The sequence below is a fragment of the Panthera tigris genome, chromosome A1, assembly GCF_018350195.1.
Source record: "Panthera tigris isolate Pti1 chromosome A1, P.tigris_Pti1_mat1.1, whole genome shotgun sequence".
Classification (NCBI taxonomy): domain Eukaryota; kingdom Metazoa; phylum Chordata; class Mammalia; order Carnivora; family Felidae; genus Panthera; species Panthera tigris.
The window spans coordinates 172,988,976-173,007,316 of record NC_056660.1 but is presented as its reverse complement, the minus strand read 5'-3'; the positions used below and the strand labels follow the sequence as shown (position 1 = coordinate 173,007,316).

Here is an 18,341-nt window from a genome sequence, read left to right as displayed (position 1 = left end):
CGTGAGTTCGAGCCCCGCGTCGGGCTCTGTGCTGACAGCTCAGAGACTGGAGTCTGCTTCGGATTCTGTATCTCCCTCTCTCTCTCTCTGCCCCTCCCCCACTCCTGCTCTGCCTCTCTCTGTCTCTCAAAAATAAATAAATGTTAAAAAAAAAAAAAAAAGAGATCCTCTTTCTCCGCATCCTCGCCAACATCTGTTGTTGCCTGAGTTGTTAATGTTAGCCATTCTGACGGGTGTAAGGTGGTATCTCATTGTGGCTTTGATTTGTATTTCCCTGATAATGAGTGATGTTGAGCATTTTTTCATGTGTCACTTGGCCATCTGGATGTCTTCTTTGGAGAAGTGTCTATTCATGTCTTTTGCCCATTTCTTCACTGGATTGTTTGTTTTTTGGGTGTTGAGTTTGAGAAATTCTTTATAGATTTTGGATATTAACCCTTTATCTGATATGTCATTTGCAAATATCTTCTCCCATACTGTTGGTTGCCTTTTAGTTTTGCTGATTGTTTCCTTCGCTGTGCAGAAACTTTTTATTTTGATGAGGTCCCAGTAGTCCATTTTTGCTTTTGTTTCCCTTGCCCCCGGAGACGTGTTGAGTGAGAAGTTGCTGCGGGCAAGATCCAAGAGGTTTTTGCCTGCTTTCTCCTCAAGGATTTGAAGGGTTTCTGTCTTACATTGAGGTCTTTCATCCATTTTGAGTTTATTTTTGTATATGGTGTCATAAAGTGGTCCAGGTTCATTCTTCTGCCTGTCACTGTCCAGTTTTCCCAGCACCACTTGCTGCAGAGACTGTCTTTATTCCATTGGATATTCTTTCCTGCTTTGTCAAAGATTAGTTGGCCATACATTTGTGGGTCCATTTCTGTGTCCTGTATTGTGTTCTGTTGATCTGAGTGTCTGTTCTTGTGCCAGTCCCATTACTGTCTTGATGATTACAGCTTTGTAGTATAGCTTGAAGTCTGGGATTGTGATGCCTCCTGCTTTGGTTTTCTCTTTCAAGATCGCTTTGGCTATTCGGGGTCTTTTCTGGTTCCATACAAATCTTAGGATTCTTTGTGCTAGCTCTGTGAAGAATGATGGTGTTATTTTGATAGGGATTGCATTGAATATGTAGATTGCTTTGGGTAGTATGGACATTGTAACAATATTTGTTCTTCCCATCCAGGAGCATGGAATCTTTTTCCATTTTTTTGTGTCTTCTTTAATTTCTTTCATAAGCTTTCTGTAATTTTCAGTGTATCGATTTTTTACCTCTTTGGTTAGATTTATTCCTAGGTATTTTATGGTTTTTTGTGCAACTGTAAATGGGATCGATTCCTTGATTTCTCTTTCTGTTGCTTCATTGTTGGTGTATAGGAATGCAACCGATTTCTGTGCCTTGATTTTATATCCTGCAACTTTGCTGAATTCATGAATCAATTCTAGCAGTTTTTAGGTGGAATCTTTTGGTTTTTCCATATAGAGTATCATGTCATCTGTAAAGAGTGAAAGTTTGACCTCCTCCTGGCCGATTTGGATGCCTTTTATTTCTTTGTGTTGCCTGATTGCAGAGGCTAAGACTTCCAATACTATGTTGAATAACAGTGGTGAGAGTGGACATCCCTGTCTTGTTCCTGACCTTAGGGAGAAAGCTCTCAGTTTTCACCATTGAGGATGATATTAGCATTGGGTCATTCATATATGGTTTTTATGATCTTGAGGTATGCTCCTTCTATCCCTACTTTCTTGAGGGTTTTTATCAAGAAAGGATGCTGTATTTTGTCAAATGCTTTCTCTGCATCTATTGAGAAGATCATATGGTTCTTGTCCTTTCTTTTGTTGATGTGATGAATCACGTTAATTGTTTTGTGGATATTGAACCAGCCCTGCATCCCAGGTATAAATCCCGCTTGGTCGTGGTGAATAATTTTTTTAATGTACTGTTGGAGCTGGTTGGCTAATATCTTGTTGAGGAAAGAGAGCACTTAAATTTCAACTGAGATTTCACATCAACCTCCTACAGTTTTAGTATAAACAGATGAGGTGTGGGAAGAGAAACACTTCTTAGGAAAGCACTCCAGTGATTACACTTGGGTAATCTTGAGTGTTACCTAATCCCTATCCAAATAGTTGAATGAGACATCTAGTTAAAACACTACATCATCTATTGTTTGTGATACCTTCCTTGAATCATACTTAAAAGTTAAGTCAAGGATCACAGTATTTCAGAAGTGAGTTGCCAGGTGGTGTTGACATCCTGTTTGTTGTCTTCTGACTTGGGAGAGGAGGAAGTTAGACCAAAGATGGAATAGGAGAAGGATATAGAAATAGTTTGCACACTTCCCTCCAATTTCCTCTATGCATCTTACTAGTTAGAGATTGATTGGGGTTCAGGATATTTTTTGCCCTAGAGATACATACTGCCTTTCTCTTACTAATGCTACAAGTCAATTATACTGTTGTGTAAATAGCTGTAACTAAATGTAGCATTATCCTAAATCCTTAGGAGAGCAATTAATGGAAGGGGAGTTAGCTTTGAGGGGAGGAGGAAGGAGGGAAATATCATCTTGGAGCAAGGGATATCTCAGTAAGACAGACCTGGATGGACCTACCCAGGAGGGGATTTGTAATAGCTTTGACATTAGACAGTGGCCCTGGGAGATTAGAGGGAGAAGGTCCCAATGTTAATATCCAGGTACTAAAATTAATCTTTATAGCCACAGCAGCTATTTTGTCCAATGCCATCTCAAGTCACCTCAGATGTTAGTAGATCTTAATGTAAACTGGAGTACTGGAAAGCAAGCCAACTAGGAAATAAAGGTTAGCGGATTTAGCTAACCTTTGAGTACTTACGGTGTACCTGCTTTAGTGTGGGAATGCTTCCACATAATTTTTTTTTTTAAACATTAAGAAAAAAATTTTTTAATGTTTATTTTTCAGAGGCAGAGAGAGAGAGAGAGCACAAGCAGGGGAGGGGCAGAGAGAGGGAGACACAATCTGCAGCAGGCTCCAGACTCTGAGTTGTCAGCACAGAGCCTGATGCAGGGCTCGAACTCACGAACTGCGAGATCAAGACCTGAGCCTAAGTCAGACGCCCAACCAAGTGAGCCACCCAGGCGCCCCCACATAATTCTTTTCAAAGAGTCTTCGTATCTCAACTCATGATGGGTATGGTGGCAATATCTATCTCAGGATTGTTGAGGAAGATGAATTAAAGATGGCTAGCATTCTGACACAAAGTAGGAGTAAGTGATAATGAGAGGAACAGTATTTAAAAGCTAGAGAGAGATGGGGTGCCTGGCTGGCTCAGTTGGGGGAGCATGTGACTCTTGATCTCGGCATTGTGAGTTCAAGCCCTGCATTGGGTGTAGAGGTTGCTTGAAAATAAAATCTTCTAAAAAAAACAAAACAAAGAACTAGAGAGATAAAAGTTGATTATTGGTGTAAGAACAGGATTCATTCATTTATTCGTTCAGACAGTTTCCACAGTTTATTAACTGTTTGCTAAGGCACTGCACTGTGTCTTTGGGATGCAGTTCTCTTCTCAAAAGAAAGTTCCTTTTGGGGCACCTGGGTGGCTCAGTCGGTTGAGCGTTTGACTTCAGCTCAGATCATGATCTCACGGCTTGTGAGTTCGAGGCCCGCATGGGGCTCTGTGCTGACAGCTTAGAGCTTGGGGCCTGCTTCAGATTCTGTGACTCCCTCTCTCTTTCTGCCCCTCCTCTGCTCATGCTCTGTCTCTCTCTGTCTCTCAAAAAATAAATAAACGTTAAAAAATTTTTTAAAAAGTTCCTTTTTAAAAATTTTAAATTCAGAGCACCAGGTGGTTCAGTCCGTTCAGCAGCCAACTTTGGCTCAGGTCATGATCTCACAGTTCATGAATTCGAGCCCTGTGTCAGGCTCTGTGCTGACAGCTCAGAGCCTGGAACCTGCTTTGGATTCTGTGTCTCCCTTTCTCTGCCCCTCCCCAGCTTGCACTCTGTGCAAATGTTTAAAAAAAATTTTTTTTAATAAAAATCTTAAATTCCGTTAGAGTTAACATATAGTGTTTAAAAAGAAGTTCCTGAGGCACCTGCGTAAAGCATCTGACTTCAGCTCCGGTCATGATGTCGAGGTTCATGAATTTGAGCCCCACAACGGGCTATGTGTTGTTAGCACAGAGCCCTCTTCAGTCCTCTCTCCCCCTCTCTGCCCTTCCCACGTTTAGACACACGTGCTTCCTCGTAAAAATAAAAAATAAACATTAGAAAAAAGTTCCTTGGAGTGCAGGGTTAAAAAAGAGGGGCCCTTGGCTGGCTTAGTCAGTGGAGACTGACTCTTGATCCCAGGGTCATGAGTTTGAGCCCCACAGTGGGCATAGAGAGTGCCTTAAAAAAAAAAATTAAGAAAAAGTTCCTTTTGAAAGAGAATTATAGGGGCGCCTGGGTAGCTCAGTTGGTTGGACATCTGACTCTTGATCTCAGCTCAAGTCTTGATCTCAGGGTTGTGAGTTCAAGCCCCACACTGGGTGTGAAGCCTACTAAATAAATAAATAAATAAGTAAGTAAGTAAGTTTAAAAATGAAAAGAATTACAACCTGTTGAATTCTAAAGAAATTAATTTGGGAGGAACTGGAAACCAGTGACTAAGGTTATTAAATCCATCATTTCTTTAACTTCTCTGTTTCACCTATCTTCCATAAGTGCCGGTAGCCAAACATGTTATTGCTGCGAAAGAATTGGTAACAAAGCTAATGCAGTGTCTCCAGCCAAAACTTCCATATTTGTTCGAACAAAGCTGGCTTTGCACAACTCACTTTGGCACTGAAATGAGAATGAATACTGGCTCGAGACATACTTAGCTTTTGACTCACATTGAAACCAGCCCTAAATTGAAATAGTCCTTCCGAAGTAGATTTTGGCAATATGTATCAGGAACTTGAAAAATTATGCATACTCCTTGGCTCATAATTTTGATTGGATCCTAAAGGGGGAAATTCTGAATACAGAGAAACGTTGTAACAGAAATATTCATCAAAGTGCTATTTTAATGGTGGGAAATCAGAAGCAATTGTAACATCTGTATGTAAATTGTTTTGGCCAATTACAATATTATATAACCGTTAAAATGGTTATGAAGAGTAATATATAAGAGAGTACTTGATAAAATAAGTAGGAGTGCTCAAAATTGTGTGTATCTAGGAGAGAGGTGTCTCACAGAGAAGAGAAAATATAGAAAACTCCTCAACCGGTGATTGTTAGCAGTGATGTGGGAGGCAGGGCTGATTAGTGGAAAGGGAGCAGTGGAGGGATTGGTTCCCAAGTCAGGAAAGACAACACCAGAAGAGTCCTACGAAGATCAGAAAGCAAAAGTAAATGGATTCTTCTCAAGATGCTTACAGTTTAGAAAAGAGAAGCAACGCCCATTAACCAGTTCCATCTATAATTAAAATGTTTGAATGGAGGTTGAATCAAAATCCCAGATCCTTTTCTTGCAGTGCAGTGAATTACAAGGAAATACTAAAATGTAAACCAGTTGTATTGGTAGTGATTGGGACCACAGGGAAACCTCCCTTTTTCCCATCTTTCTCTAGTATTTAAACTTTCTTTGCCTAATTTATCCTAGGTTTAGAAAAAAATATGAAACTGAGAAAAGGTAGCCAACCCTATCCAGGCTATGAGTGCAACTGTTTTCAGACAGTGGGTGGCAAGTGAGTTCCTCATGTTTTGCGTTTGACCCTTTGGATAGATCACTATCCATCTTGCTGGCTGGCATTGCGATCAGGCGGTCCATTCCCATATGATACATCTAAGAATAGAGTGCATTCATCTTTGGCAGTGTGTTTCTACTTTTTCCCCTAATCTTTTTTTAAACACTTTGCTTTACCAGAAGTAAATGATTCTCAAAAAGATGTACAAAATTATATCAACAGTTTTCCTCATTCTTAGTAAATAACACTATCATCCCTCCACTGAAGCTTGGGTTCATCTTAGTATTTCTCTTCCACCCCCACATATTTATCATTCAGTCCTTTTGGCTCTAGCTTTAACAATATACCCTAAATCTGTCCTCTTCTTTCCCTCTTCACTGCTACCATCGTAAACTACCATTCTGTTTCTCACAGACATCTGTATAGTCTCCTAGCTGGTGTCTTGTTCTCTTTCATGCCCTCTGCAATTAATGCTTCTCACAGACAGAATGGCACTCCCATTGAATTTAGAATTAAAGCTCTTCATTGGTGATTCTCAACCCTGTACAGTAGAATCACCTGAAAGTTCTCACTCCCCTAGGAAAAAATTTATGCCTAAGTTACATTTTCAGAGAGTCTGATTAAATTGCTTGGGGTAGAGGTCTAGGCATCTGTAGATTCCTCTCAGGTACTTCTGATACGCAAGTTAGGCTGAGAAGCACCGCCCTAGATGAATGTTCTCTTCCTTGCCTACTTCTCAGACATTATCTGCTAACTTGCTAAGTTCATTCTGTCTCAGAAGTGTCCCCTACTTTTGTTTTTTAAACATTTTCAAGTAAACTTTCTACTTAGATTTACAGAAAAGTTTTAAAAATAGTACACAACTTCCCATATTTTCTGCACTGGGTGTTCCTTATCAACATTCTTACATTATTATTTCATGCCTTTGTTACACGTATTGAACCAACACTGATACGTTATTATCAAATAAAGTTCATACTTCAGTCTGATTTCCTTAGTTTTTGATGTTTTCTTAAAGTTTTTTTTTTCTTTAAGTTCATTTATTAAATTTGGGAGAGACAGATACAGCACAAGTAAAGGAGGGAGGGAGGGAGGGAGGGAGAGAGAGAGAGAGAGAGAGAGAAAGAGAATCCCAAGCAGACTTCTGTGCTGCCAGTGCATGGCCCGATGTAGGGCTCGAACCCCTGAAACCAGAGCCGCAAGATCATGACCTGAGCCAAAACCAAGAGTGTGATGCTTAACTGATTGAGCCACCCAGGTGCCCCCTAATGTGTTTCTGTTCCAGGATCCCATCTAGGATACCACATTACACTTAGTAGCCAAATTGCTTGGGCTCCTCTTGGCTGCCACAGCTTCTTAGACTTTCCTTGTTTTTGATGACCTTGAGAGTTTTCGGGAGTACTGGTCAGGTATTTTGTAGAATGTCCCTCGATTGGGATTTGCCTGATGCTTTTTTCATGATTAGGTTAGGGTTATGGATTTTTGGAAGGAAGAACACAAAGGTAAAATGCTTTTTTATTACATCTTATCAAGGATGCATACTGTCAACAGGATTTATCACCATTGACATTGACCTTGATCACCTGGTTGAGGTAGTGTCTGTTGGGTTTCCCCACTATAAAGTTAATGTTTTCCCGTTCTTTTCCATACCATAGTCTTTGGAAAGACGTTACTGCACACAGCTCACACTTGAGTAGAGAATTATGTTCCACCTCCTTGAAGGGATAGTATCCACACAATTATTTGGAGTTGTTCTGCATAGGCTGTTTGTCTACTCTCCCCCATTTAGTTATTCAGTTATGTATTTATATGGACTCGTGGATATTTAATTTGTATTCAGGATTATAATCCATTACTACTTTATTTTGTTACTCAAATTGTATCGTCTTTGGCCACTGGGAGCCATTTGGGTTGATTCCTGTATCTCTTTATATACCCCCATCATTGTGGGGTTCTTTTGAGCACTTCCTTACTTTCTGGCACTATGAAATTCTCTGAGGTCATCCTATATATTTCCTGCCCCAGTCCTAAGATCATTTCTTTCTCTAAGGAGCCTGGTTCCTTTTTTTGGAGAATAGTATTAGCAACCAAACTCTGAGCATTATGTGTGCTTGCTACTTACTGGAATGTGTGTTGTTGCCTCTAGGCCCTCTCAGCTGATGGAACAGGGACATACATGTATATATACTCAGTTATCTGCTTCTCTCTGTAACCATTCTATATTAAGCTAAACATGAGTTGATTCAGATGTCTCCCAACTCTAATCCATTACCACATGGATCATTCTAGCCTTCTCCCCTTGGTTATCTGTAACTTCCCACCTCAACACAGAGAAAACTGTTTCCCCCCACCCCACATCTGTTTACTTAATTTTTCAGTTCCAGTATATGTATATAGATTTAGTGGCTTCAGAACTCATACCCCATGGCAAACAACTTTATCAGCTAGAGATTGCACTTACGTGCGGTTTCTTTTGCCTTTAGCCTTTCAGACCCCACTCATTTCCACAGTTAGGTCAGCAACTCTCCCCTTCACCCTCTTCAAAGAGGTTGTTTTATATATTTATAATACAATTAAATTCTTTTGTCACAGACTGTATTCCATCCTAGGATCTTCTGACCTTTTAAACGATTTTTTAAAGTTTACATGCATTAAGATTCACTCTGCCATAAAATTCTCTGGGTTTTGACAAATGCATAATGTCATATATCCATTTGTCTCAGAGTTTTTGCATTTGTTGTCCTGCCTAGGATACTTTCCCCGCATATTTTTCCATGGCTGGGCCCTAATCTTTCATCAGCTTTCTGCCGAAATGTTTGCTCCTTGTAGAGGCCTTCCTTGAACACCTATTCCAAAGGAATCCCCTACCCTAAAATTTTGTTCATTTATTTGCTCTGTGTGTGTGGTTTGCTTTGGTAAGTCTGCCTCCAGTAGGATGTAAACTGAATGAGACCAAGTATTATATTTGTATCTGGATTTCTAGAATACTGGATTGGTGAACATCTGTTGCTAGATGAATAAATTACACCTGTCCTAGGTGTGTCTAGCATTGCTTAGTCCTAGTGCATGTTTCCAATACTCGACAGTAGTGATTGAAAGCAGGCTTGTTCACTTGGGCGTCCAGTTTACCCTGATTCACCACTTACAAAAGAGTTTTGCTTGTAAATTAGGTTAAGTGTTTCAGTATTGAAGATGTGCAGTTACTCTGTTCTCTCCTGCAATGTTTCTAACTCCTTTTTTAAAAAGTTAATAAGTGGTGCACCTTGGTGGCTCAGTCTGTTAAGGGGCCAACTTTGGCTCATGTCATGATCTCATAGTTCCTGGGTTCAAGACCCGTGTCAGGCTCTGTGCTGACAGTGCGAAGCCTAGAGTGTGCTTCAGATTCTGTTTCTCTTTCTCTCTCTGCCCCTCCCCTCATTTGCTCTCTGTCTCTCTGTCTCTCAAAAATAAACATTAAAAAAAATTTTTTAAGTTAATAAATGACATAATATAGTCTCTGGTTCTACGTAGAATTGTGCAATACCGTGAATTTCCCAGTCTGGCTGTGCATTAGAATCAGCTCAGGAGCTTTAAAAAAAAAAAAAAATCTCCATCTCTGACTTATTAATTTTCAGGAAGATTCTGCAAATTTGTGTTTTTAACAGCCAGCTTAACATGTAGTCAGAACGTTTGGGATTTTAAAGCCCCAGGGTTTTAAAAGTTGAGATCTGGTGAAAATGTCTAAAGGTTTCAGTTTATAGCAACAGTTATTAAAGCTTATACAAAAAGGGTCTGTTTAATTTATACTAACTTTTTCTATAACTTATAAAGTCCTTACTGTGTTGTGTGCTAAGTACAGGGGAGCATTATATATAGATGAATCACAGACAGTGCTCTCAAGGAGCCTGTATCCTCTGATAAGGCAATAGAATGAGTATAAATAATCATGGTAGAAAGTAGAAAATAATAGGTACATAAGAGAGAAAACAATTTTAGTTTTTAAAGATTGAGTGGCCATTACACCCTGAGAAGAAGGCAGAAGTAGACTCTAATTCTTAAAGAGAATATGTACAGAAGAGGAGGGAACCCTGGACATCGCAGTCTTCTGCAGAAGGCTGTGAGGAAATTGGAAGTTAAGAAGGAGCCTATTATAAGCCAGAAGGCAGTAGCCAAATTGGTCAGAGGCCTAGAATGGTCAGGAACTAAAGTCCTTACTGTCAGAGCTGTCAAAGCCAGTGGTACTCAATAGAGTTTTTCAATTTCAGTTTTGAAATTTGCACAGTATTTTATTATTTTCTTAGTCTTAAATTATTTTTTAAATTTTTTTTGAGAGAGAGAGCACGTGAGTGGGGGAAAGGGACAGAGAGGAAGAGAGAATCCCAAGTAGGCTCCATGCTCAACCTCACATGAACTCAAATTGTGAGTTCATGACCTGAGCCAAAATCAAGACTTGGACCAAGCTTAACCAACTGAGCCACCCAGGTGCCCCATGGTACTTTAAACATTAAAAAAAATTAAAATTTGTTGTGGGACTTTTAAAAAGTAAACAATTTTGGGGTGCCTGGGTGGCTCAGTCGGTTGAGCATGCAACTTTGGCTCAAGTCATGACCTTGCAATTTGTGGATTCAAGCCCTGCATTAGGCTCTGTGCTGACAGCTCAGAGCCTGGAGCCTACTTCGGATTCTGTCTCCCTCTCTCTCTGCCCCTCCCTAGCTTGCATTCTGTCTCTCTCTCAAAAATAAATAAACTTTGAAAATTTTCAGGGGTGCCTCAGTCGGTTAAGCATGACTCTTTTTTTTTTTTTTAAACGTTTATTTTTGAGAGAGAGAGAGAGAGCACAAGTAGGGGAGGAGCAGAGAGAGATGGAAACAGAATCTGAAGCAGGCTCCAGGCTCTGAGTTGTCAGCACAGAGCCCAGGGCGGGGCTCAAACCCCGGAACCAGGAGATCATGACCTAAGCCAAAGTCTGACGCTTAACCAAGTGAGCCACCCAGGAGCCCATGCTTCTGACTCTTGATTTCGGCTCAGGTCATGAACTCACAGTTTGAGTTCAAGCTCCCTCATCAGGCTCTGTGCTAACAGTGCAGAATCTACTTGGGATTCTCTTTACCTCTCTCTCTGCCCCTCCCCTGCTTGATCTGTTTCTCTCTCAAATAAAGAAACTTTAAAAAAATTTTTTTAATAAAAATAAATAATTGCATACCTAACTAATACAGACTTCTAGGTGTTTGTTTGTTTGTTTGTTTGTTTGTTTTTAAGCTCTGGAAAGGGCAACCAGCCCAAACTAAGTCCTTCATGGTGCACATAAAGGGAGCTAAAATCTTTTAGAATTAAATCCTAAAGAGTTAAAATGTGTCTGGTCCATGGTTACAGGGTCAGAATCAATGTAAGAACCTTAGGCTCCTGATTCAGAAGTGCATGTTACCACATTTTTGTGAGATTGAGATCAATGTCTTTCTTCTGTTGCTTGCTGGTTGTTAGGAGAAATTTCTTGAGGATAGAGACTGTATCATCTCCATTATCATCTCCGTATCTCTTGGACGTAGTAAATAACACACAGAATAGACAGTAACAATAGACATTTGTTACATGAGAGGATGGATGGATGGATTTGGCTTTTGTATTAGTCCTCAAAAAAAAGTCTAGGATTTAGCTTTGTGGAAATTCTGGTCATTAGATGTACATATGAACTGTTAGATTTATTAAGTATTGGACACCAAAAGGGAAACAGTTAGAAAATAATCTAGAAAGAGAGGCTGGGGCCACATTATAGGAGTACTTGAATGTTAAGCTAAAGATTTCGGAATGCATTATCCAATCAACTGAAAAGTTTTGAGCCAAGGAATGATACACATACATGCATGCACACACATATACATGATAGGAAGAATAGTTAGAAGGAGAGAGAAAAGTTATTTTGACAGTTCACTTGAAGTGTTGATTAAAGATGCTGGCTGTGGGAAGGGAAATGTAGTTACAGATGTATATAGAAAATGGCCAGAACTTTATTGCTGATGAAGCGTGGAATTCAAGGGAATAGAATACTCAAAAATGAAGCTGAGGTTCCAGATGTCACCTTTGCCTGTATATTTTGGAGGGTGATAGTGTCATTAAAATATGTAGTGGTTTTAAATGATGCATTTGAGGTACTGATGCCACATGTGGGTGAAAATGTTGAATAGGCTATTGGAAATGTGCTGCTAAACTTCAGAAGAGATGGCGGGCCCAGAAATTGTTTAGGAGTCATCTGAATAGAAAGGGTGGTTGAAGTCTAAGGATTAAATGACATTGCCAGGGCATCTGGGTGGCTCAGTCAGTTAAGTGTCCGACTTGATTTCAGCTCGGGTCCTGAGAGTTAGCCCCATGTTGGACTCCCCACTGAGCATGGATCCTAAAATATTCTCTCTCTCTCTCTCTCTCTCTCTCTTTCGCTCGCTCCCCCGCAACCTCCCTCCTTCCCTCCCTCCCTCCTTCCTTCCTTCCTTCTGCCCCTCTCTCCCACTCACTCTCTCTTAAATATACACACACACACACATAAATATAAATATAAATATATATATAATATATATATTATATATATATATTATATATATATTATATATATATATATGAGATTGCCAGGGAGGGAGGTATAGAGAGACAAAAACCAGGGACACATCCATAGGGAAATTCCATTTAAGTGGGGTAGAAGAGGAGCCAGAGAAGAAACAAAGTAAAACCTGAGAATAGTCCAAGGAGAAGAGGGTAGGGGAAATACTTTTCATAGGGAAACATGAGTAACAAACTTTTTTTATTAAAAAAAAATTTTTTTTAATGTTTTTTATTTATTTTTGATGGAGAGAGAGAGCATGAGTGGGGGAGGAACAGAGAGAAAGGGAGACACAGAATTTGAAGCAGGCTCCAGGCTCTAAGCTGTCAGCACAGAGCCCAGTGCGGGGCTCGAACTCACGGACTGTGAGATCATGACCTGAGCCAAAGTCAGACGCCCAACTGACTGAGCCACCCAGGCACCCCAACAGACTTTTTTTAATAAAATGTTTTGGGGCACCTGGGTGGCTCAGTTAAGCGTCTGACTCTTGACCTCGGCTCAGGTCATGATCTCTCAGTTCACGGGATCGAGCCCTGCCTCGGACTCTGTGCTGACAATGTGGAGCCTGCTTGGGATTCTCTCTCTCTCCCTTTGTGCCCCTCCCCACTCATGTGTGCTCTCTCTCAATTTTTTTTTAATTAAAAGAAAATAGTTTACACACAGTTCATATTATAAGGTAGGTTATATGACGGTAGGTAAAATGACATTTGGGGTGCCTGGGTGACTCAGTTAAGCATCCAACTTCCACTCAGGTCATGATCTCACGGCTCGTAAGTTCAAGCCCCACATGGGGCTCTGTGCTGACAGCTCAGAGCCTGGAGCCTACTTTGGTTTCCGTGTCTCCCTCTCTCTCTGTCCCTCCCCTGCTTGCACTCTGTCTCTGTCTCTCTCAAAAATAGTAAAAAATCTAAAAAAAGGGGATGATATTTTGCAGGAAACTTGCATTATTTTATTATTATGTATTATTAACAGAATTTTTGTTGAACATTAACAATATTCAACATATTTTTCTAGACCTAGTGGTTGAAGAAATCTTTATAATTTTTTTTTAACGTATATTTTTGAGAGAGTGAGAATGAGCAGGGGAAAGGCAGAGAGAGGAGACACAGAATCTGAAGCAGACTCCAGGCTCTGAGCTGTCAGCACAGAGCCCCACATGAGACTCGAACCCATGAACCGTGAAATCATGACATGAGCTGAAGTTGGGCGCCTAACCTACTGAACTACCCAGGTGCCCCAAAATCTTTAAGTTTTTAAACTTCAGTTTGAGAGGAGAAATTGATTTTAATCAATAATCATCTTAATTGAAAGCCTTGAAGTTTTAAAGGGTAAGAAACTGCACGTTTTTGTTCTATGGCAGTAATACCTGCTGTAACAGACTGGATAAATTCTGAACAGTGAAGTTCTTACCATACTGGAGCATTTACCTTCAGTACTTTTCAGTGTAGTTTTCCCACAACATTCATAAGTATTTAGGGGTAAAAATATCTACATATTTACTGATGATTTTTCCCTAAGTAACTTTTTGGTTTTTCCTTCTTTTCAGGATCTGACTGGCATAGAATCTATGGATCAATGTCGCCATACCTTGGAACAGCATAACTGGAACATAGAGGTATAGTATGATTCATTCTGAGCCTATTTTTTTCCCCTAGTTTGATAGTGAACCAAAGACATGTATTTTTCCACAACAGAAATCCTTTCTTTTCATAGAAAAATTTTTTAAATTTACAACTCTTTAATCTTAAAAAGATTTGTGGGGAAGATAAAAATTATGATCAAAGCTTTATTATAAAATTTTATAAAAGATGGTGACCAGATCCTTCTGCGTAGTGTCCCTCCCTCTTATTTTTTTCTCAGTGGCTTTTTGGAAAAAGTTGGTTTTTATATATTTGGTTTGTAACCAGATACCTTAATGTGAACTTTCTTATTACATATTTCGTAGTGTTTTTTTTTGGATTTTCTAGGTAGTTGTATCATCTGCAATTCAATGATTTTTTTCAGTATATAGATCTTTTGTTACTTTTACTTGATCATTGAATTGCTAGAACGTCCTAACAATGTCAATTAATAATGGTAATAGCAAACATCTTGTCCACCCTATAATGCCTCTGATGTTTTATTACTGAGTGTGATGTTAGTTGTTGTTTGGAGACAAATCACTAGAATTTAAGCTCCATGCAAGTAGAAATATATATATATTTGGTTTTGTTAACTGCTGTCTTCCTAAGAGCATCTAAAACTGATCCCAGCACATCGTAGACTCTCAATAAATATCTGCTGATTGTCTTCCAACCTTAGTATATTCATATGATCTCTGGTGAGATTACTGTGTTTTAATTATAGTATGTTATTTGAATTGGGTGCTAGATTTCTGAAAATGTATTCCTAAGTTATATTTAGTTATTCAACAAACTTTTAAGCTCTGGAATTATACCAGAGAACAAGACTAATAGCCTACTCCCATGAAATTCTAGATATCATGAAATTCTAGATAATTTCAATTTGTAATAAATGCTGTGAATAAGATGAGTGTACGAAATGTAACAGGATCTGGGAAGTTATTTTAAATAAGGTGGTGAAGGGGCACCTGGGTAGCTCGGTTGGTTGAGTCCCCGACTTTGGCTCAGGTCATGATCTTACGGTTCGTTAATTCAGGCTCCACATTAGGCTTTCTGCTGTCAGTGCAGAGTCTGCTTTAGATCCTCTGTTCTTTCTCTGCCCTTACCCTGCTTGCTCTCTCTCTCTCTCAAAAATAAATAAACATTTAAAAAATAAATAGGATGGTAAAGAAAGGCATTTCTGAGGAGGTTGTATTTGAGCTGACACCCAAATAATGAAAAGGGATGATGAATGTGAAAATCTTGGGGGGATTTTCTGCATTTCAGGCAGAGGAAATGATGATCTGTATGATAATTTTGTGCTGTCTCCTTATTAGATTTTTATTTCAAGCATAAGTGGCTTTATTAGATCACGGGCTTGATAAAATGAATTGAGAAGGGTATATATATAGCGCAGATTTGAAAGAAAGCACTTGAAACTTTGTTTCTGCCAGTTCTCTGTTAACTTTTTCATGTTTTCCCCATCATTCACAATTTCTTTGTTACATCTTTTTATTTTTTTTTTTAAGTTTCCTTATTTATTTTTGAGAGAGTGAGCGGGGAAGGGGCAGAGTGAGAGGGAGAGAATCTTGATGCTGTCAGTGTGAAGCTTGACTTGGGACTTGATCCCATGAACTGTGAGATCATTACCTGAGCCAAAATCAAGAGTTGAATATTTAACCAACTGAGCCATCCAGGCACCTCTTAGCTACATTACATGCTTGTTGATGAGCTTTCCTAGGAGATGCTTTTTTCTTAGATATTTCCAAGGTTTTTAGCATAGGCTATACAAAGTAGCATGTTTTCTACTCTCTTTTGTATCTGTTCTATTATCCTCTCATTGTTTTTATTATATTTTCTTTTTTAAAAATGAGACTTGCTGGAGACTGGTTTATTTTAATGTGTTTGGTTTATAAAAAGCTCTTGTATTTATCAGTTCTTATTTTCTTCTTTCTTATTTTTTAAGAAAAATCTGTTCACCCTTTTGTAGATTCATATTCTTTTTCTTAGCATTTGATTTTTATAGCTTGGTTAATTTATTTGTATTCTTCCTTGCATTGAAGGCTGCGAATTTTCAGAAGAAAATACATTTTTAAAGTTTTGATTTTCTTCTTTGACCCAAGGGTTATTTAGGAACATATTTGGAGTTTGTAGTAGCTTGTTCTTTTGTTTTTTGTTTACCTTTTCATATCAGTGTTTCATTTTATTTCATATAGGTATTTATTGAGGTCCTTACAGCTTTTTTTTAATTTAAAAAAAGTGTTTTTTTTAACGTTTATTTTTTGAGAGACACAGAGAGACAGAGCATGAGCAGGAAAGGGGCAGAGAGAGAGGGCGACACAGAATCCAAAGCAGGCTCCAGGCTCCGAGCTGTCAGCACAGAGTCCAACACGGAGCTCAAACTCAAGAACCGCAAGATCATGACCTGAGCCAAAGTCGGACGCTCAACCGACTGAGCCACCCAGGCGCCCCGAGGTCCTTACAGCTTAATAATGTTCCATTAACATTATGAAACATATTTTTTAATTAAATGTTTTAAACTTAGAGAAAATACAGAGATAAGGGAAACAACCATGTACCTTCCATCCAGCTCCTGAAAGCCAGACATTTTGCATTACTTGTTTAAAATTTCTTTGAAACAAATATGGATAAACTTAAACCCCGTGTAAGTTGCTTACATGTCATCCCTGTCCAACCCCCTACCTTTCTATTCCTTGTTTCTGAGAAGTAACCACTGTTGACAACTAGATGTTTATCAAGAAATGTGGGGTTTTTATTGGATAAAGGTTCGTGTCTGTATTCAGTCAAGCTTATTACATGTATAATTAAAATTCGCTATTTCTTTTCTGTTTACTTAATGAGACTACTGGACATGATGAACTTGAATGTGGTTTCATAGATTTCTTTATTTCTTACTGATGATGTTTTTTTTCTAATTATAAAAATAATACATGTCTTCCCAGAATTTGAAACACAAGAGTTGATAAAATTGAAAATGAAAATTCTTGGTAATCACACTTAAGATAACCACGTCTGATGTTTTAATGTATGTCCTTCCGGACCTTCTTATATGTGCTGGAAATATATGTGTATGCTTTTCCAGTGTTAAAAACAAATATATCAAAGAAATGCTTATTTTTTGTACATGCTGTGAAAGGGCAGTCCATGGTGCAGATAAAAAGCATGAATACATTTTATGTCTATTTTCGGGGAAATACTTCCTTACTCTTGTATAGTTTGACTACTTTATTTGACACAGAAAGACAAGTGGCTGTTAGAGCTTTTTTATAATATCTTTTAATATCAGATGATGCTTTTTGTTTTAAATTCTACTTTGATATATTAATACTGTTGCCCCTGCTTTTCTTTATTTTTTTTTAATGTTTATTTATTTATTTGGGGGAATAGGGGAAGCAGAGAGAGAGGGAGACAGAGGATCTTAAGCAGTCTGCACTGCCAGCGAAGAGCCTGACCTGGGGCTTGAACCCACGAACCATGAGATTATGACCTGAGCCAAAACCAAGAGTTGGATGCTCAACCAACTGAGCCACCCAGGCACCCCACTGCTTTTCTTTATCGATTTTCAGTTACCTGGTATAATGTCAACCATCCTTTAGTAGGAAACAACTTATCAAAATATTAGAAGCTTTTTGCAAAAATAACTGCACGTGTGCATACCCACACAAAGAATTCCAAAAAACGTAAAGAATTAAAGCTGTAAATAAATAAATAAATAAATAAATAAAAAAGGAAGTAAGTGTTCTCCCTTAATTCCACCACTTCTTAGATAGCTGGTTAAGTTTTAGTGTATAGCCTTTCAGACTTTCTAAGTTTTTTTTAATGTTTTTATATACTGGAGAGAGAGCGCACATGTGTGCACGCAAGTTGGCGAAGGGCAGAAAAAGATAGGGAGAGACAGGATCTGAAGCAGCTCCAGGCTCTGAGCTGTCAGCACAGATTCTGATGTGGGGCTCGAACCGACAAACCGTGAGATCATGACCTAAGCCAAAGTCATACACTTAACTGACTGAACCACCCAATGCCCCACCTTTCAGACTTTTTATATGCATTTAGATGACTACATAAATTGAAGTATAATTTTCTTGTTACACAGGTGGGATTATGCCACCTTTACAGCTTTTTTCACTTAAATCTGTTTCGGTAACTCATAAAAATAATACATGAACTATATTAAAATAATTCTAGTTTTAAAAAGTTTAAAGCCTAAGATGAAATATGAAAAAAAAATCCCATTCGGATCACTTTCCTACTGCAATCTTTTAGTCCTAAATCTCCAACATAGTGATATTAACAATTTTTTGTTTCCACATACTTTTATGCCTAAAACTCTATATATATTTTCCCCGAAATAAACCAGAGGTTCTCAGACTTTGTGGTGTCACTCTTTATACTTAAGAATTATTGGGAACCTGGGGGTGCCTGGGTGGCTCAGTTGGTTAGACATCCAACTTCGGCTCAGGTCAGGATCTCGCGGTTAATGGGT

The 18,341-nt window shown here is 38.8% G+C and overlaps 1 protein-coding gene across 2 annotated transcripts in view; it reads left to right on the top strand.

The window, feature by feature from the left end:
* Nucleotides 1-18,341, top strand: part of FAF2 (Fas associated factor family member 2) — a 77,717-nt gene that overhangs the window by 32,422 nt on the left and 26,954 nt on the right. The window contains exons 1-2 of one of the 2 annotated variants that reach the window (XM_042991833.1): nt 13,446-13,467; nt 13,783-13,851. In XM_042991833.1, the coding sequence (XP_042847767.1) occupies nt 13,804-13,851 (48 nt within the window). In that variant the 5' untranslated portion in view covers nt 13,446-13,467; nt 13,783-13,803. Of the gene's footprint in view, nt 1-13,445; nt 13,468-13,782; nt 13,852-18,341 lie in introns of those variants that run through there. The other variant, XM_007085515.3, reaches the window with a different exon arrangement.